The sequence below is a fragment of the Hyla sarda genome, chromosome 4 (assembly GCF_029499605.1).
Source record: "Hyla sarda isolate aHylSar1 chromosome 4, aHylSar1.hap1, whole genome shotgun sequence".
Lineage (NCBI taxonomy): Eukaryota > Metazoa > Chordata > Amphibia > Anura > Hylidae > Hyla > Hyla sarda.
Window position 1 is genome coordinate 23,398,086 of NC_079192.1, and position 27,775 is coordinate 23,425,860.

A 27,775-nucleotide genomic window follows, 5' to 3' on the forward strand; every position below is an offset into this window, starting at 1 on the left:
GACCCTCGCGATCAGACATCTTATCCCCTATCCAAAGGATGTCTAGGGGTGGAGTACCCCTTTAAGTTCAATACAAACCGTCTAATCTAAATGCACAATGTTCCCTATGTCCTTGGAGCTTGGAAAAAAAATATCATGTTCTTCTATTTTCGTGTACCGTCCGCGGTCTGTTTGTGTACAGTTGTTTTCAGGGATACATATGTTTCTCACAAACTACATGGTCTGTGTATGTCTTTGCCTGCTGCCGTGAGTCACCGCCGGTGATGGTGGAGGTAATGAGGATGATGATGATGAGATGAGGCTGTGGTTGTTGAGTCATCGCCCTCAGTACAAACTGTTCTCTAAAAGCAAATCTATTAAGTGTGGAAGTAAGAAATCCTGGCTCTTTCCTATGTATGTGAGATATATACAGCAACAAGGCCAATGTCCAGTGTGACTGACGGGAAGGTCATTAGCACGGCGGACACTACCGGAAGATAAGAACGTTCTGCACGTATATGACATAGATGGAGTCTGGGCATACACGCTCCGTACAGAACATACACACGTGGCCTCACACATGAAATGCCACTGAGTAAGGAGACCCCTGTGAGTTGTGGAGACCCCTGTGAACTTGATGACTGGATGTCCCTCGGGCCTGGTGGTTTTCCTTGATTCACGACTCCAGAATTTGGCTTCAGAACTTGCACTCTATTGGGTGAAAGTAGAAATTCCTCACATATTTAGCTTTTTAAGTACAGAAAGGAAATTCCAGAGCATTGTCATCACAGACAATAAATTCTGTAGAGTAGAGAACAGCGAATTCCTTCACGACATGATGAGGTATGAAATGTGATGGACATTGGACTGAATGTAGAAAGAAGGAAAGGGTTAAAGGGGTACTCCGCCCCTAGACATCGTATACAAAGGATAGGGGATAAGATGTCTGATGACGTGGGTCCAGCTGCAGGGGATCCCCGCGATCTCGACTGCAGCACCCCAGACATCCGGTGCATGGAGCGAAGTTCGCTCCTTGGCGGATGAGTGGCAAAGGCTCGTGAAGTCACGGCCATGCCCCCTCAATGCAAGTCTATGGGAGGGGGAATAGACTTGCATTGAGGGGGCGCGGCCGTGACCTCTCAAGCCTCTGGCATTGCACCTGACCCTCTAAATGAATGCCGGGTGCTGCAGGGAGATCGCGCTGGTCCCCAGCGGCGGGACCCCCGGGATCAGACATCTTATCGACTATCCTTTGGATAGGGGATAAGATGTCCAGGAGCGGAGAACCACTTTAACCTCTTATGATGTCATCTCTCCTAGGCTGCATGTGATTCAAATGGAAAGCAATAGAGGAAAGTATCCAGCACCAGCAGGAAGGTAGGTAAAGTTTGTTTTTTATTGTGGCATCTGTATAAAATGGGTACACAGGAACGTAGCGGCCTACGCGTTTCGGGCTGTAGCGCCCTTAGGCATGCACGGGAACAAGGGGCGAGGATCAGCGCGTAACCACACAATACCATTCAAATGGAAAAGTTAATCTATAAAGTGTATGGATAAAATCTAAACTAAAAATCTCCTATAGTATTGTGCGTGCAGCTCCTGCGCAGACCTAGGTGTTTCCATAGTAACAGACTACAAAATAAATCCTGTGTGTAGCCTGATCCTGCAGTGTACCGCTGCTTGTGCTTGGTGGGATAAGTTATATTGCACTACAGATGTCCTTTAACCACACTGTAGCTCAGGAACAACTGGATGAACCGGGCCTACTGCTCCCCCGCTACATTATATGGGCTAGAATTTAGGGGTTCCCATTGGCAGGCAGGGTCACATGAGGTTTACACAGCTCCTCTCTTAAGGGTACAGTAACACATTTAACATCCATCTAAATGACAACAATAAAATAATTATAAAAATATATAAATTTATCAATAAAGTGCAAAACAGAATCAATACAACCAGAAGTCTTCCAGTGGGCCCAACACCGGCGCCACAGGTCTGCCCGAAGCAGTCTGAAGCCATAGGACAGACATTGGTCCTGGGACACCACATATTTATTTTGCTAATATGTGATTTGTAGACTGAGTATTCTGCTGCAAGTGTCGTAGTCATTTTGTGTCATAGAGAAAGTGACAATATGTTCTAGTTGGACACCTATACTGGGATGGAAGACTCAAGAAGGTGGGAGGTCCATGCACAGTCTCCAAACCCTTCACACTAGCTCAGGAAGGATAAGAGGAGTAAGAGCAGTCAGTCAGGAACATCAGTTCTGATCCAAGGAGTTCTGCGTTCCTCATTTAGAGTGCCTGTGGACAAAAGGGGAACATCTAGTTCCTGTGTCAGAGAGTGAAAGTGTTTGAGAAAGCCATGACTAGGGGAGATTCTAGCTGCCTGCCATTCACCATACAAACCCTTCCCCCCAAAAACGACCAACACATCTGTATGGTGCTTAAAGGCCACAGCAGCCAACTTTATTCAATAACAATTAGAACATTGTGATAAATGCAACTTTGTATGAACGTCATACAATACCAACACATATATAAATATAAATAGAAACCATAACTTCTTGACCAAACGTTGACAGGAGAAGACCCAGAGGCACCGTTCCTTTGTTTCCACCAAAATGAATTACTAGGGCCTCCTACTCTTGCTCCCGGCCGACCAGCACCTTGCCCTTGAGCACCACCTTCAGATATCCGTATCCTTCCCTGGGCCCCCCATGACCACAGGAACCACACCGCCGGGCGTATTTCCTCCACGCCCCACTTTTACTCCCGATCCACCGTATCTGATGCCTCCGAATACTTCTCCTGCCCCATCCACTGCTGCGACAATCGGATACCACAAGGGAGGGTGGGTGGTCCTTCTTCTTCTGGCGGCAACTGCCTAGCTCCTCCTTTTCCCATCTTCGTTTTATATCCCTTTATCCCAACTCCTCCCACCCCTCTCAAACTAAACCCTGCACGTCCCTACCTTACCTTAACCCCTTCTTAGCTGGCCATAATACCCCTGTCATGTGCCCCTTCTTTCCGATCCTCTCCAATACAGGGCTTTCTTGACTAGGGGAGATTCTAGCTGCCTGCTATTCACCATACAAACCCTTCCCCCCAAAAACGACCGACACACCTGTATGGTGCTTAAAGGCCACAGCAGCCAACTTTATTCAATAACAATTAGAACATTGTGATAAATGCAACTTTGTGTGAACGTCATACAATACCAACACATATAGAAGGGCTCTAGGTCTTCGCCAGGCAATTATAGACCGGTAAGTCTAACGTGCATTGTGGGTAAATTGTTTGAAGGACTTATAAGGGATTACATACAGGAATACATAGGGGATAATAGTATTATAAGTGATAGCCAGCATGGGTTTACTAAGGATAGAAGTTGTCAAACCAATCTAATTTGCTTTTATGAAGAGGTGAGTAGAAGCCTTGACAGAGGAATGGCTGTGGATATAGTGTTTCTGGATTTTGCCAAAGCGTTTGATACTGTCCCTCACAGACATCTGACAGGTAAGTTAAGGTCCTTGGGCTTGGAAACTTTAGTTTGTAACTGGATTGATCACTGGCTCATGGATCGTACCCAGAGAGTGGTGGTAAATGATTCGTACTCTGATTGGTCCCCGGTTATTAGTGGTGTACCCCAAGGTTCAGTACTGGGCCCGCTGCTGTTTAATTTATTTATCAATGATATAGAGGATGGTATTAACAGCTCTGTTTCTATCTTTGCAGATGACACCAAGCTTTGTAGCACGGTACAGTCTATAGAGGATGTGCATAAGTTACAAAATGACTTGGATAGACTAAGTGTCTGGGCATCCACTTGGCAAATGAGGTTCAATGTGGATAAATGTAAAGTTATGCATCTGGGTACTAATAACCTGCATGCGTCGTATGTCTTAGGGGGGATTAAACTGGCAGAGTCACTGGTAGAGAAGGATCTGGGTGTACTTGTAGATCACAGACTACAAAATAGCATGCAATGTCAGGCTGCTGCTTCCAAAGCCGGCAGGATATTGTCATGTATAAAAAGAGGCATGGACTCGAGGGGCAGGGACATAATACTCCCCCTTTATAAAGCATTGGTACGGCCTCACCTGGAATATGCTGTTCAATTTTGGTCGCCTGTTCATAAAAGGGACACTGCGGAGTTGGAAAGGGTGCAGAGACGCGCGACTAAACTAATATGGGGCATGGAACATCTTAGCTATGAGGAGCGATTAAAGGAGTTACAATTGTTTAGTCTTGAGAAGAGACGTTTAAGGGGGGATATGATAAACGTATATAAGTATATTAATGGCCCATACAAAAAATATGGAGAAAAACTGTTCCAGGTTAAACCCCCCCAAAGGACGAGGGGGCACTCCCTCCGTCTGGAGAAGAAAAAGTTTAGTCTCAAGGGGCGACACGCCTTCTTTACCATGAGAACTGTGAACTTATGGAACAGTCTACCTCAGGAACTGGTCACAGCAGGAAAAATTAACAGCTTTAAAACAGGATTAGATACATTCCTGGAACAAAATAACATTAATGCTTATGAAGAAATATAAAATCCCATCCCTTCCCCAATATCGCGCCACACCCCTACCCCTTAATTCCCTGGTTGAACTTGATGGACATATGTCTTTTTTCGACCGTACTAACTATGTAACTATGTAACTATATATAAATATAAATATAAACCATAACTTCTTGACCAAACGTTGACAGGAGAAGACCCAGAAGCACCGTTCCTTTGTTTCCACCAAAATGAATTACTAGGGTCTCCTACTCTTGCTCCCGGCCGACCAGCACCTTGCCCTGGAGCACCACCTTCGGATCCCCGTATCCTTCCCTGGGCCCCCCATGGCCACAGGAACCACACCGCCAGGGGCGTATTTTCTCCATGCCCCACTTTTACTCCTGATCCACCGTATCTGATGCCTCTGAATACTTCTCCTGCCCCATCCACAACGCGGGCGAGTGACACCTTACTTGGCCACGTTCCTCCACACCCTCAGGGCACACTCCACTGCCTCCCGAATATCCAGCAACCATAAGTCCATCCCAAAGACGTTAAGATGAACCAAGTCAGAGTCCATGAAGTCCGGATCCCCAAACTCCAGTTCCAAATGACGTACCACCAGCTCTCCATTTCGGGCCATAAACCTTCCCACAGCCTTGTTGACCTTTGCCCGGGCCCGATTCAGGCCTGCCACCGACCTGGCACCCCTCCAACGCCTTCGAGCCACCATGTCAGACCAGACAATAATCAGTCCTGGAAAAGCCGACCAGAGCCTCAGCATGTCCAGCTTGACGTCCCGCATTAACTCCCTGGACGTGCGAAACCCCAAGTCATTCCCCCCCAGGTGCAGTACTACGACATCCGGGGCCCTGTCCATCCTGGCATAGTGATGAATGCAGGGCAGCAACTCCGTCCACTGCATACCCCCTTGACCCAGCCAACGAACCTCCACCTCCGACCTCGGAAATCTCAATTGCCGACCGTCCGGATGCACGGCAGCCCTCACTCCCCCTCTGACAACGTATGAATGTCCGACAATCCAAACCTAACACCTCCTGGATCCTAGAAGAGAAAAAGAACATGCCAGCACGGAACTTAAACGAACAAGGAGTGGCTCACAACATATGCAGCCGCACATAAAGTTTAAAGCGATTGGACTCCTACTGTCCAATCCTCTTAATCACCTCCGGTCCCAAACCCCACCGAGAAGCTTCAATCGCTGCCCCAATGCGAAAAGAATGAGAACTGTAGTCCTCAGCCTTAAAGCCAGCCTCCCGCAAACACTTGCGGAAAACCTCCGTGAACTGAAAATGGGATAGGAAGCTAACATCCCCATGAACCAAAAGAGGGCCAGACACTGCTGGATGAACCTTCAAAAACTGCTCATAACAAGCCACCGGGCACATCCCAGACCCTGACAACGCCGCCAGACGTACCACCACTCCCCTACCTAACTGATCCGTCTTGGAACGACGCAAAAAACACTCCAAAACGCCCTCCTCCAACCGTACGTCCGTAAAAAAAAAGGCCCCCAGCCCTAATCCTACTTGGCGCCACCAGCTCAGAAATGCGAAATGCCCCAAAAAAGGCCAAAGCGAAAGCCAAGCGAAACAAACGCACCTCATACGGAGTAGAACAAAATTCTTCCAACAAAACCCCCAACTGCAACAAAAGAGTAAAGGACACCGGTTTCCTACTGTCCCGTTGAACCACTCCCCTGCGAAACCCCCGCACCGTCTGCCAAACCAGGAAACATTTTGTGACATCCTGCAACCCCTTAGCTTTAAACCAGAAGGCGGGGGCCGACAACCGACACCCCAACCCCGAAGGGGGAACCCCTTCGCAAAATGCCCTGGCTAAATAAAATAGAAGAGCCACCTCCCACTCCGAAACCCCCACCCCAATGTCCAACCTCGCCACCAGGGACTCCCAATCCCTCCACCACCTACAGTACGCTGTCCAAGTAATTCCCCCCACCGACCGGCTAACCAGGCCCAACACCACCCCTATACCAGATTCCAGAGCCAGTCGGGATATGGGACCGCCTCCCCCGCTGCCTCCGGTGCCAGTTCTCGAAATCACTCCCACTGAAAACGAGAAAGAGCATCAGCGATGTCATTATGTACCCCGGCACATGCAAAGCTACAAAATGAGAATTCAACTCCAAACCCCTCAGCAGTAGCCTGCGTAGCAGACTCACCACCGGCGGGCAATTTGTCGTCTGCCCATTAATAGCCTGAACCACCCCCATATTGTCGCAGTGAAAACACACCCGTCTCCCACTCAACGACTCCGCCCAAACCACAATAGCCACCACGATAGGGAACAGCTCGAGCAACGCCAGGTTCTTAGTGTACCCAGCCACCCGCCAAGCCTCAGGCCACACCCCCACACACCACTGACCCCGGAAGTAAGCTCCAAACCCACAACTACCCGCGGCATCTGTAATCAGGGACCGGCCATTGTACGCGTCCAGGAACGCACTCCAAACAGCTAAGTCCTCCCTAACCGCGGACGACAACCTGATAAAATGATGCGGCCGCACCACTCCGGCCATAGCCGCCGCCAGCCGGCGGCAAAACACCCTCCCCATGGGCATGATGTGGAAGGCGAAATTCAGCTGCCCCAGCAAAGCCGGAAGCTCCCTCAAGCGCAACTTACCCGCCCGCCGCCCCCCGAGCCACCGCCTCCTTCAATTCCGCCAACTTGTCTTCCGGCAACCGGCATTCCAAGGGCACAGTATCAATCACGATACCCAGAAACTTGACCACCGTTGCCGGGCCCTCAGTCTTTTCTGGAACCAACGGGACCCCGAACCAACCTGCCACCCTCTCCATCACCTGTAGCAAAATCGCACAAAGCCTGGAGCCACTCGGACCAATAAACAAAAATTATCAAGGTAGTGGAGCACCGAGTCAACTTGAGACTCCTGCCGTATCACCCACTCCAAAAACGAACTAAACTGTTCAAAATAAGAACAGGAAACCGAACAACCCATCGGTAGACACATGTCTACAAAAGAACGCCCCTGCAAAAAACAACCCAACAGCGGAAAGCTCTCGGGGTGAACAGGAAGGAGCCTAAACACAGCCTCAATGTCCGTTTTAGCCAGCAGGGCACCAGGCCCATACCGCCGAACCCACACTAACGCTTTATCAAAGGAAGTATAGGACACGGCACAAAGAGCCGGGTCAATCCCATCATTCACCGACTCCCCCGCAGGGTAGGAGAGGTGATGGATAAGCCGAAATTTATTAGGCTCCTTCTTGGGCACCAAACCCAGCGGAGAAATCCGCAAGTCCGGCAATGGTGGAGAGTCAAACGGACCTGCCATCCTGCCCAAACTCACTTCTTTTAACAACTTCTCCTCCACTAACTCTGGCCTGATCCATGCAGAAATCAAATTCCGCACTGGCACCGCCGACCCCCCGGCCACACTAGGTATCCCAAAACCGACAGAAAACCCCGCCCGCAGCAACTCCGCCGCTGCCCTATTTGGGTACCTGTCTAGGAAAGGCCCCATCCTTTCCACCGACACCGGTGTCGCCCCTCTTAAACTCAGTATCGCCGGCTTTGCCCACCCCCCCTTTCTTGAAACAGCGGGAGAGACCGTGAGAGCCCCCCCCCCCCCCCCCCGCAGCCGAAGCACTCATGATGGAAACGGCATTCCGCCCCAAACTTGCAGGCACCCTCATTGAATTGCCAGCACACCCCCTTTGCCCCGCCCCCGGACCTAGTAGCACCAGCGCCCCCCCCCCCCCCCCCCCCCCCCGCCTTCCCGAAAGGACTGCTGTCCACCACGCGGAGTGTCCATCAGCCACATCCACAGACCAATGCCTTTATGGTCCCACCTCAAGGAAGGGCGGACCGCCATCCTCTGCAGAAACTGCTCGTCGTATCGCAACCAAGCATTTCCGCCATAGACCCTATATGCCTCCCCTATGGCATCCATATAACAAAAGAGGCCCGAACAATGTTCTGGCGCCTTCTCAACCACCACGCTAGCCAAAATGGCAAACGCCTGCAACCAGTTGGAAAACGACCGCGGTATCAACCGATACCGCCGCCGTTCCTCCTCCTCCGCCTTCAACCTCATCTTACTCTCATCCGGTTTCACCCTATCTAGGTTAAACTTTTCCAAAGGGAGCAAGGAGAAAATCTCTACGTACTCCCCCTTCCAAATTTTTTCCCTCACCTCTGCCTTGAGGTGGGCCCCAACGGCCCCTTGTAGCACACGTAGACCTCGCCACGGGCATGGTCCGTCAGCCTCACATCGCCCCCGTACCAGACGTAGCCAGCACTACTGCAGACTTAGCCGCAGAGCCCTCTGCCTAACCCACAGCCCCCGACGGACCAGAATCCCCGGCCCCCACAGCCGCGGACCCCCCCTACCCAAAGCAACTCCGCAACACCGGACCCCCCCCCAGACACCCCCCCGTCCCCCTAACTGCAGCAGGAGATCCCATGGACCCCACACTACCCCCCCCCCCCCCCCCGCACCAAAGACTGCAGACTAGACAACAGGAATTGTAGACCCACCAGACCCCCCCCATCCGCCCACAAAACCACGGACCCCAGGGAGGAGGTGGAAAACTCACCGGACCCGCTTGACTGACCTCCTGCGGCCATAGCTCCCACAGCAGTGGGCACCCTGCCCGGACCTGATGATTGCATTGTATCAGCTGCTGAGGAAGAGGCCAGAACGCCTGCACCAGGATCCGTCACTGCAGCTCCAGACCCGGACTGGGCCGCACCACCATCCACTTCCCTCGACAGCGCAGGGAACTGTTCCTCCAGCAAAAGGGGACCCCGCAGCATTGCCTCGTCCCGGGGCCTCCTCAGCACACCCTCGAGCAACGACATGGGAGCAGCAGGTATCTCTTCCTTCTTCTTCTGGCGGCAACTGCCTAGCTCCTCCTTTTCCCCCCTTCGTTTTATATCCCTTTATCCCAACTCCTCCCACCCCTCTCAGACTAAACCCTGCACGTCCCTACCTTACCTTAACCCCTTCTTAGCCAGCCATAATCCCCCTATCATGTGCCCCTTCTGTCTGATCCTCTCCAATACAGTGCTTTCTTATTGTCTACTAGCTGTAAATACTGTATGGAGGACCTGTTGGGCTTAAGCTGGGCCTGGTCATCAGGGAAGCCGATGTAGCTACAAAAAGTTGCATGCATCAAGTAGCTGAGAATTGAAGAGAATCAAGTTGGAAGCCAACCCCACCTCATGTTACCCTGTTTGGATAAGAGCGTTATGGGACTGTGAATACTAAAGCTTACCCAGAGACTGAACAGAAGAAACGCAGGGACCTCCACAACTCAGTTCCCTTGCTCTGTCTGTGGTATGGTGGGGAATGGTGCAGGGCAGATGTTGTTGCCCTAGGGGCAGATGGTATTAACCCCTTGTGTTCGTGATGCCAGGGCAGGGTTTATCCTTAACCACCCAAAGGTATACCGATGGATCTTGGCATAGGCACGGGGGCAATGAAGACACCAACGGCAAGTTCCGGAGTATGGTAGCTTTACTGAGGGTAGACAGTTATTACAGTCTATGCAGTACAGCCAGGGCCCAGCAAGGTGACAGCGACACAGAGACCTTGCAGCTTTGCTGGGACTTGTAGTAGACAGGAGAATTTAGTGCAGGCCACTCTGGATAGAAAGAAGACTTGACTTGACTGACAGGACAGTGACTTCAGCTTACTTTGCACTTGACTTGTAGCTGCAGGACTTGACTTGTAGCTAAGGACTTGACTTGTAGCTGCAGGACTTGACTTGTAGCTGCAGGACTTGACTTGTGTCTGCAGGACTTGAATTGTAGCTGAGGACTTGACTTGTAGCTGCAGGACTTGACTTGTAGCTGCAGGACGTGACTTGTAGCTGAGGACTTGACTTGTAGCTGCAGGACTTGAATTGTAGCTGAGGACTTGACATGTAGCTGCAGGACTTGACTTGTAGCTGCAGGACATGACTTGTAGCTGAGGACTTGACTTGAGGCTGCAGGACTTGAATTGTAGCTGAGGACTTGACTTGTAGCTGCAGGACGTGACTTGTAGCTGCAGGACTCGACTTGTGGCTGCAGGACTTGACTTGTAGCTGCAGGACTTGACTTGTAGCTGCAGGACTTGACTTGTAGCTGCAGGACGTGACTTGTAGCTGCAGGACTTGACTTGTAGCTGCAGGACTTGACTTGTAGCTGCAGGACGTGACTTGTAGCTGCAGGACGTGACTTGTAGCTGCAGGACTTGACTTAGAGCTGAGGACTTGACTTGTAGCTGCAGGACGTGACTTGTAGCTGCAGGACGTGACTTGTAGCTGAGGACTTGACTTGTAGCTGCAGGACTTGAATTGTAGCTGAGGACTTGACTTGTAGCTGCAGGACTTGACTTGTAGCTGCAGGACGTGACTTGTAGCTGCAGGACGTGACTTGTAGCTGAGGACTTGACTTGAGGCTGCAGGACTTGAATTGTAGCTGAGGACTTGACTTGTAGCTGCAGGACGTGACTTGTAGCTGCAGGACTCGACTTGTGGCTGCAGGACTTGACTTGTAGCTGCAGGACTTGACTTGTAGCTGCAGGACTTGACTTGTAGCTGCAGGACGTGACTTGTAGCTGCAGGACTCGACTTGTGGCTGCAGGACTTGACTTGTAGCTGCAGGACTTGACTTGTAGCTGCAGGACTTGACTTGTAGCTGCAGGACGTGACTTGTAGCGGAGGACTTGACTTGTAGCTGCAGGACTTGACTTGTAGCTGCAGGACTTGACTTGTAGCTGCAGGACTTGACTTGTAGCTGCAGGACGTGACTTGTAGCTGAGGACTTAACTTGTAGCTGCAGGACTTGACTTGTAGCTGCAGGACGTGACTTGTAGCTGAGGACTTGACTTGTAGCTGCAGGACTTGACTTGTGGCTGCAGGACTTGAATTGTAGCTGAGGACTTGACTTGTAGCTGCAGGACTTGACTTGTAGCTGCAGGACTTGAATTGTAGCTGAGGACTTGACTTGTAGCTGCAGGACTTGACTTGTAGCTGAGGACTTGAATTGTAGCTGCAGGACTTGACTTGTAGCTGCAGGACGTGACTTGTAGCTGAGGACTTGACTTGTAGCTGCAGGACTTGAATTGTAGCTGAGGACTTGACATGTAGCTGCAGGACTTGACTTGTAGCTGCAGGACATGACTTGTAGCTGAGGACTTGACTTGAGGCTGCAGGACTTGAATTGTAGCTGAGGACTTGACTTGTAGCTGCAGGACGTGACTTGTAGCTGCAGGACTCGACTTGTGGCTGCAGGACTTGACTTGTAGCTGCAGGACTTGACTTGTAGCTGCAGGACTTGACTTGTAGCTGCAGGACGTGACTTGTAGCTGCAGGACTTGACTTGTAGCTGCAGGACTTGACTTGTAGCTGCAGGACGTGACTTGTAGCTGCAGGACGTGACTTGTAGCTGCAGGACTTGACTTAGAGCTGAGGACTTGACTTGTAGCTGCAGGACGTGACTTGTAGCTGCAGGACGTGACTTGTAGCTGAGGACTTGACTTGTAGCTGCAGGACTTGAATTGTAGCTGAGGACTTGACTTGTAGCTGCAGGACTTGACTTGTAGCTGCAGGACGTGACTTGTAGCTGAGGACTTGACTTGAGGCTGCAGGACTTGAATTGTAGCTGAGGACTTGACTTGTAGCTGCAGGACGTGACTTGTAGCTGCAGGACTTGACTTGTAGCTGCAGGACGTGACTTGTAGCTGCAGGACTCGACTTGTGGCTGCAGGACTTGACTTGTAGCTGCAGGACTTGACTTGTAGCTGCAGGACTTGACTTGTAGCTGCAGGACGTGACTTGTAGCTGCAGGACTCGACTTGTGGCTGCAGGACTTGACTTGTAGCTGCAGGACTTGACTTGTAGCTGCAGGACTTGACTTGTAGCTGCAGGACGTGACTTGTAGCGGAGGACTTGACTTGTAGCTGCAGGACTTGACTTGTAGCTGCAGGACTTGACTTGTAGCTGCAGGACTTGACTTGTAGCTGCAGGACGTGACTTGTAGCTGAGGACTTAACTTGTAGCTGCAGGACTTGACTTGTAGCTGCAGGACGTGACTTGTAGCTGAGGACTTGACTTGTAGCTGCAGGACTTGACTTGTGGCTGCAGGACTTGAATTGTAGCTGAGGACTTGACTTGTAGCTGCAGGACTTGACTTGTAGCTGCAGGACTTGAATTGTAGCTGAGGACTTGACTTGTAGCTGCAGGACTTGAATTGTAGCTGAGGACTTGACTTGTAGCTGCAGGACTTGACTTGTAGCTGCAGGACTTGAATTGTAGCTGAGGACTTGACTTGTAGCTGAGGACTTGACTTGTAGCTGAGGACTTGAATTGTAGCTGAGGACTTGACTTGTAGCTGCAGGACTTGAATTGTAGCTGCAGGACTTGAATTGTAGCTGAGGACTTGACTTGTAGCTGCAGAACTTGACTTGTAGCTGCAGGACGTGACTTGAGGCTGAGGACTTGACTTGAGGCTGCAGGACTTGAATTGTAGCTGAGGACTTGACTTGAGGCTGCAGGACCTGACTTGAGGCCTCCGATGTTCTGGACACACACTAAGACAACTTGACTGCACTGGACCTCAGGAAGAAGAGAGAGAAGATAGCTCCACCCAGGGCTTATATGGGGGAGACTAGCAGGGAGCCCATAGGTCACTCTTGGGGTCAGCTGGTCACTAGTACCTCCTGGGTAACAATCACATGGTACATTTATAAAAGATAGAACACACAATATAATACACAACATCTTTACATGGAGGAAACAACTGCAGGGGGCCCTGGGGACACTGAGGGACACTGCCTGACAGGACAAGAAAGGTACGGGGAAAGACCATCCCGGACTGGGCCACCACATGTCCATATATTCCATAAACTCTGGACTAAGCATTGCCTACCAGCTGTGAACTACCCCTTTATGGTTGAAGTAAACAGGGTTAGACTGCCTTTACTAAATGGCACCTGTCACATGGTCTGAGGCTGATTCTTATGGTGGAACTCTCACTGCGCCTGCGCCACAATGTGCATTATCAGCGAGGATTTGAATAGGGCTTGGCCTTGTAAACCCTACTCCAGGTCTGCAGGTACAGGGCCGGCTCTGTGTATAGGCAAAATAGGCAGCCACCTAGAGTGCAGTCTTGATCGGGGCGCCGCACTACCTGCCACAAGAAAGTAAGACGACCAGCATCCGAACCACTCGCTCAGCCAGCAGCATGAGAGGAGGTTTGTTACAGTGTGTCACCCCAGTAGTAAGGTGGAGCATGTCAAAGGGCGGCAAAAATCCATGCACCAGCCCTGTCCACGAACAAGTGAAACCTGCAGGGACCCCTCAATCCCGTGACAGCTATCGCACCACAAGGCCCAGCCTGCTCGCAGACACCCTTCTTCACCTGATGGTGTTTCACTGGTGGCCGCCTACACACCCTTTTATAGCTAACATATAAAGAGGCATATAGAGGAAAGAGACCCCGTTTTATCTAGCCTTACTCCTCTTTCTTGATGGGTGTTGTGACCCCCTTCTGGGCTTAGTCCTAGTACCAGGGTATGGCCTGATTTGGTACTATATCTTCTCTCCTCTATGAACATCTCTGCTGCAAAACGTGACGTGTTAACATGGTACTGTCTAAAAACAAACAGGAGCACCTAAATACACTGAGCATGGGATTTTGAGTTTTTAGGTGGGTTTCCCTTTAAATTGTCTACATCGTCAAAAACACTTTAAAATATTCCATTATGTGTTTGTTTGTTTTTTATTACTGATTATTGTTATTCTATATCAGGCTGGCAGCGGCCTGGGGCAGTCTGTAACTGAGGAAGTGATATGAGCTGACGCAGCAGGTGTAAGTGGCGAGGAATGCGGCCGGCCCGGCTGAGGTTGTTCCTCGACGGCTGAGCTGGTTACAGCTGCTGCTTTTATGAAAGTGAAAGCTCTGGCTATAATCGGAGCATAGTACGCCATGCGCATTATACCCAGAATGAAGGGTTAATACCAGACCATTACTTGTTCTCCACGACTGGAGAGGTTGGGGGCCAGGAGGGCTGTTTCCAATTACTTCCATTTCATTTGTGATCCAAATTTGTTGAGTCCATCTTTAACAATCTCCTCCATCCATTGCATTTCTGAATATAGGTTAGGGATGATGCATGGGGTACGGGGCAGGAGAAACTTGTTTGGCCCCAAGGTAGTAGTTAAGCATCTGCCCCCACAACTCTCAAAAGTTGTTGAATAGACAATCATGGATTTATTTATGCCCAGATTCTCCTTTTCTGACCAATCCCAAGTACTTTTAATACATGGAACACTTTAAAAAAAAAAAAAATCCATACATTTCCCCCTACCTATTAAGTGTCGCTGTAGATGACCACACATGATGCCCATATCCATAAATGGAAGCACCAATGATAACACAGGATTCCATGGTGGTACAGTATTATACCGTATTACAGAGAGTGCAGTCAATGTTCCTCTCCTTGTCTGGACAGGTCTATGTCAGCTAGTCATCTTAGTTTATTTAAACCTGTTCATAACATATCTTAACTGAGCAACAATGTTTTTTAGAACCTATCTATTCCTTCATTATTTTTTCTATCTCTACCCGTTTAAACCATCTGCCTTCTGTGACCTTATGTATGCGACTAGGCCCCAGTTTATTATGGTGACGCCAAAGTTGTGGTGTGACCACGGGGTGTGAAGGATGTAGGTGGATGGGGCAGATGGTATAGTCCAGGGGCAAGGTGTTATTAACCCCTAATGTTCGTGACGCCAGAGTGGTTTTTCCAGTAACCACCTGAATGGTGGCCTTGCAGCTTGCTGGGACTTGCAGTACTTTTTGGTCAGACTTCAATACAGCCACACTGACTATAATTGACTTGACTAGGGACTTGACTTTGGTAGAGACAGCGGACATAGATGAGATGACTTACTGACACTGTGGCTTGTGTGCAGGCTTTATGGCCTCCAGGTGGACTGGACACAGGATCTGTGATGTCTGTGCTTTGCTGTTCCTCAGCAGGAGTGATGGTGTAAGAGAGAGATTGTAATGGCTCCCCCCCCCCCCCTCTTATAAAGGAGGGCTGAGCAAGAAGCCCATAGGTCAAGCTGCAGGTCAGGTGGTCAATTGGTGCTCTCTGGGTAACATAACATAACACCTCGTGAACATAACAGGTGATACCTCCAGAGGTCCTTACAGGTCCTTTATACTTTATATACCTATACATAACATTATGCACTAAATTTACAACATTATACATAACTATAGACTTACTACTATGGGGGGGGGGGGAGACACTGCAGGAGGGCCCCTAGGAAAGTGATGGCGAACATATGGCACGCGGCCACAGGCCCCCCTCACATTCGGGACATCCCTGTGTCCTGAGAGGTCATTTTGGGACACAAGGATGTCACGGTTACCTATCTGCGGCCCCGCGTTAGCTTTAAAAACGCAGGGACCGCTGGGAGGTGGCACATGCAGGGACGTCCCTGACGTCCCGTGCGTGCGCCCATAAAGCAGAGCGGAGCAATCGGGGAGGACCCAGGATGACGCGCGCATGGTAAGTGACCAGCGGAACGTCATCTTCAGCGTTCCAACACAGACATACAGCCTCCAGCCATACACTGTATATGGCTGGAGGTTGTATTGTTGTGAGGGAACACTGCCTGTTTAATGTGGGGGAACACTGCCTGTCTAATGAGGGGGATCACTGCCTGTCTAATGTGGGGGAACACTGCCTGTCTAATGTGGGGGAACATTGCCTGTCTAATGTGGGGGAACACTGCCTGTCTAATGTGGGGGAACACTGCCTGTCTAATGTGGGGGAACACTGCCTGTCTAATGTGGGGGAACACTGTCTGTCTAATGTGGGGGAACACTGCCTGTCTAATATGGGGGAACACTGCCTGCCTAATGTGGGGGGAACTTTACTGTCAACCTTGTGGGGGGAACTTTACTGCCAACCTTGTGGGGGGACCTATACTGCCAACCTTGTGGGGGGGAACTATACTGCCAACCTTGTGGGGTGAATTATACTGCCAACCTTGTGGGGGGAACTATACTGACAACCTTGCGGGGGAATTATACTGCCAACCGTGTGGAGGGAATTATACTGCCAACCCTAATGTGGGGGGAATTATACTGACAACCTAATGTGGGGGAACTATACTGCGTGCAATGGGGGGGAACTATACTACCAACCTAATGTGGGGAACTATACTGCACCTAATGTGGGGGAACTATACTGCACCTAATGTGGGGGAACTATACTGCCCACCCTAATGTGGGGGAACTATACTGCCAACCCTAATGTTGGGGAACTATACTGCACCTAATGTGGGGGAACTATACTGCCAACCTAATGTGGGGGAACTATACTGCGCGCAATGGGGGGGAACTATACTGCCAACCCTAATGTGCAGAGAACTATACTTCCAACCTAATGTGGGGAACTATACTGCACCTAATGTGGGGGAACTATACTGCACCTAATGTGGGGGAACTATACTGCCAACCCTAATGTGGGGGAACTATATTGCCAACCTAATGTGGGGGAACTACACTGCCATCCTAATGTGGGGGAACTATACTGCGCACAATGGAGGGGAACTATACTGCCAACCCTAATGTGTGGAGAACTATACTGCCAACCTAATGTGGGGAACTATACTGCCAACCTAATGTGGGGGAACTATAATGCCAACCTAATGTGGGGGAACTATAATGCCAACCTAATGTGGGGGAGCTATACTGCACCTAATGTGGGGGAACTATACTGCCAATCCTAATGTGGGGGAGCTATACTGCCAACCTAATGTGGGGAACTATACTGCACCTAATGTGGGGGAACTATACTGCCAACCTAATGTGGGGGAACTATACTGCCAACCTAATGTGGGGGAGCTATACTGCCAACCTAATGTGGGGAACTATACTGCACCTAATGTGGGGGAACTATACTGCACCTAATGTGGGGGAACTATACTGCCAACCCTAATTTGGGGGAACTACACTGTATATGGCTGGAGGTTGTATTGTTGTGAGGGAACACTGCCTGTTTAATGTGGGGGAACACTGCCTGTCTAATGAGGGGGATCACTGCCTGTCTAATGTGGGGGAACACTGCCTGTCTAATGTGGGGGAACATTGCCTGTCTAATGTGGGGGAACACTGCCTGTCTAATGTGGGGGAACACTGCCTGTCTAATGTGGGGGAACACTGCCTGTCTAATGTGGGGGAACACTGTCTGTCTAATGTGGGGGAACACTGCCTGTCTAATATGGGGGAACACTGCCTGCCTAATGTGGGGGGAACTTTACTGTCAACCTTGTGGGGGGAACTTTACTGCCAACCTTGTGGGGGGACCTATACTGCCAACCTTGTGGGGGGGAACTATACTGCCAACCTTGTGGGGTGAATTATACTGCCAACCTTGTGGGGGGAACTATACTGACAACCTTGCGGGGGGAATTATACTGCCAACCGTGTGGAGGGAATTATACTGCCAACCCTAATGTGGGGGGAATTATACTGACAACCTAATGTGGGGGAACTATACTGCGTGCAATGGGGGGGAACTATACTACCAACCTAATGTGGGGAACTATACTGCACCTAATGTGGGGGAACTATACTGCACCTAATGTGGGGGAACTATACTGCCCACCCTAATGTGGGGGAACTATACTGCCAACCCTAATGTTGGGGAACTATACTGCACCTAATGTGGGGGAACTATACTGCCAACCTAATGTGGGGGAACTATACTGCGCGCAATGGGGGGGAACTATACTGCCAACCCTAATGTGCAGAGAACTATACTTCCAACCTAATGTGGGGAACTATACTGCACCTAATGTGGGGGAACTATACTGCACCTAATGTGGGGGAACTATACTGCCAACCCTAATGTGGGGGAACTATATTGCCAACCTAATGTGGGGGAACTACACTGCCATCCTAATGTGGGGGAACTATACTGCGCACAATGGAGGGGAACTATACTGCCAACCCTAATGTGTGGAGAACTATACTGCCAACCTAATGTGGGGAACTATACTGCCAACCTAATGTGGGGGAACTATAATGCCAACCTAATGTGGGGGAACTATAATGCCAACCTAATGTGGGGGAGCTATACTGCACCTAATGTGGGGGAACTATACTGCCAATCCTAATGTGGGGGAGCTATACTGCCAACCTAATGTGGGGAACTATACTGCACCTAATGTGGGGGAACTATACTGCCAACCTAATGTGGGGGAACTATACTGCCAACCTAATGTGGGGGAGCTATACTGCCAACCTAATGTGGGGAACTATACTGCACCTAATGTGGGGGAACTATACTGCACCTAATGTGGGGGAACTATACTGCCAACCCTAATTTGGGGGAACTATACTGCCAACCTAATGTGGGGGAACTACACTGCCATCCTAATGTGGGGGAACTATACTGCGCGCAATGGGGGGGGAACTATACTGCCAACCCTAATGTGCGGAGAACTATACTGCCAACCTAATGTGGGGAACTATACTGCCAACCTAATGTGGGGGAACTATAATGCCAACCTAATGTGGGGGAACTATAATGCCAACCTAATGTGGGGGAGCTATACTGCACCTAATGTGGGGGAACTATACTGCCAATCCTAATGTGGGGGAGCTATACTGCCAACCTAATGTGGGGAACTATACTGCACCTAATGTGGGGGAACTATACTGCGCCTAATGTGGGGGAACTATACTGCCAACCCTAATGTGTATTCTGATTTAATTGCTGTGCTGGCACTTTGAGGGGAAAAAAGTTGGCGTGCATTACGGTTTGGGCACTCGGGCTCAAAAAGGTTCACCATCACTGCCCTAGGACAATGAGGGACTCAACCTGACAGGGCCTAAGTACTGTACAGGAGTATATCCTGTACTGGGACATTACATTATCGATTCTGGAATTGTACATTAGAAACACCATTTGCAAACTGCCAGCAGTTGCTGTTGGAGAATACCAGGATTATCTGCACAAAGTGTCTACCCCCATGACTGGCTTTTTTATTGCTGAAGGTTGCAAAGCTCTACAACTGTGGCCTTTACACTAGGCCTGACCACAAAGAAATATAACTAGAAATTGGAAGTCTACCTTAAAGGGGTACTCGAATAGAAAAAAAAAAAAATTAATCCACCCGTGCCAGAAAGTTAAACAGATTTGTAAATGACTTCGATTAAAAAATCTTAATCCTTCCAGTACTTATCAGCTGCTGTATGATCCACAGGAAGTTCTTGTCTTTTTGAATTTATTTTCTGTCTGACCACAGTGCTCTCTGCTGACACCTCTGTCCATGTCAGGAACTGTCCAGAGCAGGATAGGTTTGCTATGGGGATTTGGCTCCTACTCTGGACAATTCCTAAAATGGACAGAGGTGTCAGCAGAGATCACTGTGGTCAGACAGAAAGGAAATTCAAAAAGAGAAGAACTTCCTGTGGAGCATACAACAACTGATAAGTACTGGAAGGATTAAGATTTTTAAATAGAAGTAATTTACAAATCTGTTTAACTTTCTGGCACCAGTTGATTTAGAAAAAAATGTTTTCCAGTGGAGTACCCCTTTAATGGCAACTTTTTTTGGAACACACATGGCATAGAATTTGACCCAATCATCAATGTGTTTCTCCAGTTACCAGATTAAAGAATCAATAGAATTTGTTACCTGATGGCATCATGGTTGCTCAAAAGTGATTGCACTTCACTGACTACGAAGGGAAGGAATGCTCCGGAAAGATGTCTCACCAACACTTGGTCTGGTAAGGTGTACGGTCTACCATGACCAGCTTAATTCCACCACAAGGACTACATTATCTGCATTCCATCCCATACAATCATGTGTCCTCCCAAAATTGGCCAAGACTGGGAGACGTCTTCTCTAACCTTTTATAGCTGATTGGTTAGAGCCCTGATGCAGCGTAGGAGACGGGATTCTTGCATACGATAAAGGAAGATCGCCACAGCTCATAAAATCCCAAATTTTTCTTGCGAATCCTTTAAAAACATTCCTCCACACCGATGCACTTCTGACATATCAATCCTTAAAGGGGTTCTCCGCTGCTCAGCGTTTGGAACAAACTGTTCCGAACGCTGGAGTGGCGCCGGGAGCTCGTGACATCATAGCCCTGCCCCCCTCAATGCAAGTCTATGGGAGGGGGCGTGACAGCCGTCACGCCCCCTCCCATAGACATGCATTGAGGGGGTGGGGTGTGTGACGTCATGAGGGGGCTGGGCTATGACATCACGAGCTCCCGACTCCAGCATTCGGAACAGTTTGTTCCAAATGCTGAGCAGCGGAGTACCCCTTTAATAATGGATTCTGATATGTGGTCAGATACTATCTTTAGGCAATATTCCCTTTATAAATAAAAAAAAAACACTTCCGATGAGCATAATGAGTCTTTACAGAGCATAGAAAGTATTATGTACCGTATTTTCCGCCGTATAAGACGCACTTTTTCTTCCCCAAAACTGGGGGGAAAAAGTCGGTGCGTCTTATACGGCGAATACACCCCTATCGCGGCGGTCCCTGTGGCCATCAACGGCCGGGACCCGCGGCTAATACAGGACATCACCGATCGCGGTGATGCCCTGTATTAACCCTTCAGACGCGGCGGTCAGCTTTGATCGCCGCGTCTGAAGGGTTAATACAGGGCATCACCGCGATCGGTGATGTCCTGTATTAGCCGCGGGTCCCGGCCGTTGATGGCCACAGGTACCGCCGCGATAGGGGTGTATTCGCCGTATAAGAAGGGAAAGTGACACTAACCCGGCTGCTCAGTCGGGCTGTTCGGGACCGCCGCGATTTCACCGCGGCGGTCCCGAACAGCCCGACTGAATAGCTGGGTTAGTGCTTACAGGACACCGGGAGGGACCTTACCTGCCTCCTCGGTGTCTTCTCCGTTCAGGGATCCCCTGTATGGCCGGCGCTCTCCTTCCTCGTCATCACGTCGTCGCGTACGTGCGTCGGCGTGCGTAACGACGTGATGGCGGCGACGGAGAGCGAGGATACCCGGCCGGCAGCAGAGACGTTCCGGAGCGACGGGGACGCGGCGACAGCGATGGAGCGACATCCAGGGCAGCGGTGACGGGTCCGGAGCGGCGGGGACACTTGAGTATTACCTCCTATGCAGTGGTCTTCAATCTGCGGACCTCCAGATGTTGCAAAACTACAACTCCCAGCATGCCCGGACAGCCAACGGCTGTCCGGGCATGCTGTGAGTTGTAGTTTTGCAACATCTGGAGGTCCGCAGGTTGAAGACCACTATTGGGTTCAAAATCTTTAATTTTTTAGATTTTGCACGTAAAAATAGGGTGCGTCTTATACGCCGGTGCGTCCTATAGGACGAAAAATACGGTATATAATATAATAGAAAGTTACCTGAACCTCACATAATGTTTGCCCCCATTACTATGTGTTTCTGTGGTGACCCAGTACAGAATCACATGTTCTTCTGTACTCCTGCCCATCCTGTGTGGCAGATGCTGCTTCAATGCCCGTCTTGGGCCCACTCTCCTCACGACTCTATGTCATAAACTGTTATGCAATGGTTAATGTATTTTCTATGCACCTGTTACTTTAAAGAAACCTGTTGTTAAGGACCTTGTTGTTAGGGGAGTATGCAGAGGTGAACCATGTGACTTGTCTGCCCAATGAGACTTCTCAAAACCTGCTCCATGTAAAGTTTAACCAGAGTTCAGAGTTCAGTCTTAGCACAGTCTTAGCTGAGGTACAGTTGAGAGAAGTCTGAGGAGTCTGTGAGGTGATTCTGAAGGAGGCCTGAGGCCTAGTCCAGCATCCACGCAGTCCGGGAATCAATTCAAGTCAAGTTAGTCAAGTTGAATTAACTACAGTCCAGCGTGGGTTGCATACAAGTCAAGTCATTCATATACAATAGTGTTGCTCGTGAATATTCGCAATGCGAATTTTATTCGCGAATTCGCGCGAATAGAGCACTATATATTCGTAATTACGAATATTTGTTTTTTGTTTTTTTTCACAGTACACATCACAGTGATCACCCCTCTCTGCTTCCAGCTTGTGTGGTGTAAAGAAGGTTCTAATACTACTGTGTGAGACTGAGAATTTTCGCTTATGCTAATTTTTGTATATGCTAATTTTCACATATGTTGATTTTCGCATACGCGAATTTTCGAATATATGACGAATATTCGTCCATATATTCGCGAATATTCGCGAATTCGAATATGGCCTATGCCGCTCAACACTAATATACAACACAATCAACTATAAGTCCCAGCAAGCCGATAAGCTTCCCAAAGTTCACCCTGCATCTCGTTCATGCTAATCTGAGATATAACATATGTGGTATCCCGGTACAGGACCTTGTCCTGTCCCTGTCTTTAGTCCCCTCAGTTAGAGGCCCTCCAGTCCACAGGGCTCTCCTGCAGGGCTCCCCCCCCCCCCCTTGCTTATCAGTTACACCTTCTAAAATGCATTACAAATGTATTGTGTATTGTTCACTGTATGTATAAAGTTATAAAATGTATGGGACCTTCCTGGGTCATGTGATATTGTCATGTGATGTACCCAGAGTTCTCTGGGTTCAGGACCTACAGGCTTTTCAACTAAGGGGCTGTAGTCTCCAAATTCGCTCTCTTGCGCTCTCTTGTTCCTGCACTCTCTTAGGACCTGGACATTAAGCCAAGCACAATCAGCATATCTCAATTCATCGTACCTAGGCCAAAGCCTAAAGAACCAGCAGCCACTAAAAGTTTCCAAGCTCTATTTACAAATTCCTAGTGACTACTATTCAGCTCAAAGCATATAATTAGTAGCACAGTGGACTGCTTAAATCTCAATACTACTAGTTCCAGCAAAGCCTGTGAGGAACCTGCATCCCGGTTACCTCAAGAGAAATTGTTTAACTGTAAAGACTGTTGAACAAGAAGTTAAGTAAAAGTTCCAGTCATCTCATAAATCCTGCTGTGGACATTCCATTATTTATCTCCTGACGTTTTTGGGCCAGTTGTCGGCATGGCCTTCTATACAAAACAACCGCACCCTGGCGTCACGACAAACCAAGGGCTAATACCACCAGACCCTGTAATATCATTGCCTCACCCAGTCACCACACATACCGTATTTTTCGCCCTATAGGACGCACCGGCATATAAGACGCACCCAATTTATAGGTGCAAAATCTAAAAAAAATTAAGATTCTGAACCCAACAGTGGTCTTCAACCTGCGGACCCATGTTGCAAAACTACAACTCCCAGCAAGCCCGGACAGCCGTTGGCTGTCCGGGCATGCTGGGAGTTGTAGTTTTGCAACATCTGGAGGTCCGCAGGTTGAAGACCACTGGTATAGGAGGTAGTACTCACGTGTCCCAGCCATTCCGGACCCGTCACCGCTGCCCTGGATGTCGCTCCATCGCTGTCGCCGCGTCCCCGGGGTGTCCCCGACGCTCCGGACGTCTTCTTCCCCGGGATCCACGCTCTCCGTCGCTGTCATCACGCCGCTACGCACACCGCTCCTATTGGATGACGGCATGCGCGACGACGTGATGACGTCGAAGGAGAGCGCAGGGGATCCTGGCATGGAGCAGACACCGAGGAGGCAGGTAAGGTCCCTCCCGGTGTCCTGTAAGCTGTTTGGGACGCCGCAATTTCACCGCGGCGGTCCCGAACAGCCCGAATGAACAGCCGGGTTAGTGTTATTTTCGCTTCAGACGCGGCAGTCAGCTTTGATCGCCGCGTCTGAAGGGTTAATACAGGGCATCACCGCGATCGGTGATGGCCTGTATTAGTGGCGGGTCCCGGCCATTGATGGCCGCAGGCATTCGCCGTATAAGACGCAACAAGTCCCCCCCCCCCCCCCCCCAGTTTTGGGGAAGAAAAAGTACGTCTTATATGGCGAAAAATACAGTATCTTTCCAACCCCAGTAAAGCAAGCCAGTTATCCACAACCTTGCATCGGAGAAATTATTTGCCCCATACCTGGCACAGGGGAAGCTGGTCTACCTCCGGTGGTGTATAGGTCAACCATGCCCTGGCGTCACGAAAAGGTTCATTCACATTACCCTCACCCGACACCACATTTCTCCCATTGCCCACTGTTTAAAAAGTTTTTTTTTTTACTAGAACTAAAATGGACCATAAAAGGGTGCTGGAAAAAGAGTAACGGAATGCGAAAACTAAGATCGGCCAATCAGAAGCTTCATCTTACCTCAGACTAAAAGAATCTGAGAAGATTAGATCTCCACAGCTATGGGATCTCCCATGGCTCTTTTTCTAACGTGAAACATGGACTACATAGGTTATGGATTAAAAAGGGACCCAAAGTACTTGAAAATATTTTAGTGATACAACAGTCAGTGATCTTAGGGCCGGGTGAATTATGTAAGAAGATTTCGATGTCTCCGCACACTTTGTGATCTCAGCTTCTGGTCATAGTCATCTGAAGAATATTATCAGTGTAAGCGAGAGCCAAATACAACACGAGGGACAATAAAGGGAACATTTCTAGGCAATGACTCCAACTCAGGAGCTCCAAAATACACAGTACAACTCCTCAAATGTAAAAGAAGACCAGATGCGGATAAAATGAGAAAGGAAAAAATATGTGGGCAGAATAATAATAATAATAATAAGGGAAATCCTCAGGAGACGGCTCCATGGGATAAGACTATTTGTGACACGACATGTACATTAAAGGATCATTACTCATTCTCAAGACAAAGTGTTATTTATCATATGCTCCCAATGACTAACATAGGAATGAGGGGGTGAGAATTCTTCAAATTATGCAGAACATCGCACCCTAAAATGTAGAAAATAAGATGAAAATATAAAGCACTGAATCATAATAATGTGACAATATATTCAGTGTTTTACAAGTTTTCGTGGTCTCCTGCAAAGGTCGGTGACAACCAATAATGAACCCGTATAACAGCGGTGTGTTTGTGTAATCCGGAGCCCCCTATAACAGCAGTGTGTTTGTGTAATCTGGAGCCCCCTATAACAGCAGTGTGTTTGTGTAATCTGGAGCCCCCTATAACAGCAGTGTGTTTGTGTAATCTGGAGCCCCCTATAACAGCAGTGTGTTTGTGTAGTCTGGAGCGCCCCCTATAACAGCAGTGTGTTTGTGTAATCTGGAGCCCCCTATAACAGCAGTGTGTTTGTGTAATCTGGAGCCCCCTATAACAGCAGTGTGTTTGTGTAATCTGGAGCGCCCCCTATAACAGCAGTGTGCTTGTGTAATCTGGAGCGCCCCCTATAACAGCAGTGTGTTTGTGTAATCTGGAGCCCCCTATAACAGCAGTGTGTTTGTGTAATCTGGAGCGCCCCCTATAACAGCAGTGTGTTTGTGTAATCTGGAGCCCCCTATAACAGCAGTGTGTTTGTGTAATCTGGAGCCCCCTATAACAGCAGTGTGTTTGTGTAATCTGGAGCCCCCTATAACAGCAGTGTGTTTGTGTAATCTGGAGCCCCCTATAACAGCAGTGTGTTTGTGTAATCTGGAGCCCCCTATAACAGCAGTGTGTTTGTGTAATCTGGAGCGCCCCCTATAACAGCAGTGTGCTTGTGTAATCTGGAGCGCCCCCTATAACAGCAGTGTGTTTGTGTAATCCGGAGCCCCCTATAACAGCAGTGTGTTTGTGTAATCTGGAGCGCCCCCTATAACAGCAGTGTGCTTGTGTAATCTGGAGCGCCCCCTATAACAGCAGTGTGTTTGTGTAATCTGGAGCGCCCCCTGTAACAGCAGTGTGTTTGTGTAATCTGGAGCCCCCTATAACAGCAGTGTGTTTGTGTAATCTGGAGCCCCCTATAACAGCAGTGTGTTTGTGTAATCTGGAGCGCCCCCTATAACAGCAGTGTGTTTGTGTAATCTGGAGCGCCCCCTATAACAGCAGTGTGTTTGTGTAATCTGGAGAGCCCCCTATAACAGCAGTGTGTTTGTGTAATCTGGAGCCCCCTATAACAGCAGTGTGTTTGTGTAATCTGGAGCCCCCTATAACAGCAGTGTGTTTGTGTAATCTGGAGCGCCCCCTATAACAGCAGTGTGTTTGTGTAATCTGGAGCGCCCCCTATAACAGCAGTGTGTTTGTGTAATCTGGAGCCCCCTATAACAGCAGTGTGTTTGTGTGATCTGGAGCCCCCTATAACAGCAGTGTGTTTGTGTAATCTGGAGCCCCCTATAACAGCAGTGTGTTTGTTTAATCTGGAGCCCCCTATAACAGCAGTGTGTTTGTGTGATCTGGAGCCCCCTATAACAGCAGTGTGTTTGTGTAATCTGGAGCCCCCTATAACAGCAGTCTGGCTGTGTAATCTGGAGCTCCCCCTATAACAGCAGTGTGTTTGTGTAATCTGGAGCGCCCCCTATAACAGTAGTGTGTTTGTGTAATCTGGAGCCCCCTATAACAGCAGTGTGTTTGTGTAATCTGGAGCCCCCTATAACAGCAGTGTGTTTGTGTAATCTGGAGCTCCCCCTATAACAGCAGTGTGTTTGTGTAATCTGGAGAGCCCCCTATAACAGCAGTGTGTTTGTGTAATCTGGAGAGCCCCCTATAACAGCAGTGTGTTTGTGTAATCTGGAGCTCCCCCTATAACAGCAGTGTGTTTGTGTAATCTGGAGCCCCCTATAACAGCAGTGTGTTTGTGTAATCTGGAGCGCCCCCTATAACAGCAGTGTGCTTGTGTAATCTGGAGCGCCCCCTATAACAGCGGTGTGTTTGTGTAATCTGGAGCCCCCTAAAACAGCAGTGTGTTTGTGTAATCTGGAGCGCCCCCTATAACAGCAGTGTGTTTGTGTAATCTGGAGCCCCCTATAACAGCAGTGTGTTTGTGTAATCTGGAGCGCCCCCTATAACAGCAGTGTGTTTGTGTAATCTGGAGCCCCCTAAAACAGCAGTGTGTTTGTGTAATCTGGAGCGCCCCCTATAACAGCAGTGTGTTTGTGTAATCTGGAGCGCCCCCTATAACAGTAGTGTGTTTGTGTAATCTGGAGCTCCCCCTATAACAGCAGTGTGTTTGTGTAATCTGGAGCCCCCTATGACAGCAGTGTGTTTGTGTAATCTGGAGCCCCCTATAACAGCAGTGTGTTTGTGTAATCTGGAGCCCCCTATAACAGCAGTGTGTTTGTGTGATCTGGAGCGCCCCCTATAACAGTAGTGTGTTTGTGTAATCTGGAGCCCCCTATAACAGCAGTGTGTTTGTGTAATCTGGAGCCCCCTATAACAGCAGTGTGTTTGTGTAATCTGGAGCACCCCCTA

The 27,775-nt window shown here is 49.2% G+C and overlaps 1 protein-coding gene across 6 annotated transcripts in view; it reads left to right on the top strand.

The window, feature by feature from the left end:
* The window catches only part of SERPINE1 (serpin family E member 1), a 170,854-nt gene that overhangs the window by 35,243 nt on the left and 107,836 nt on the right, over positions 1–27,775 (top strand). For 3 of the 6 annotated variants that reach the window (XM_056570164.1, XM_056570161.1, XM_056570162.1), the window contains exon 2: positions 1,300–1,356. The exons of 2 other annotated variants lie outside the window; for them this stretch is intronic. In XM_056570164.1, coding sequence (XP_056426139.1) covers positions 1,316–1,356 — 41 coding nt within the window. In that variant the 5' untranslated portion in view covers positions 1,300–1,315. Of the gene's footprint in view, positions 1–1,299; positions 1,357–20,171; positions 20,299–27,775 lie in introns of those variants that run through there. One more of the 6 variants, XM_056570165.1, reaches the window with a different exon arrangement.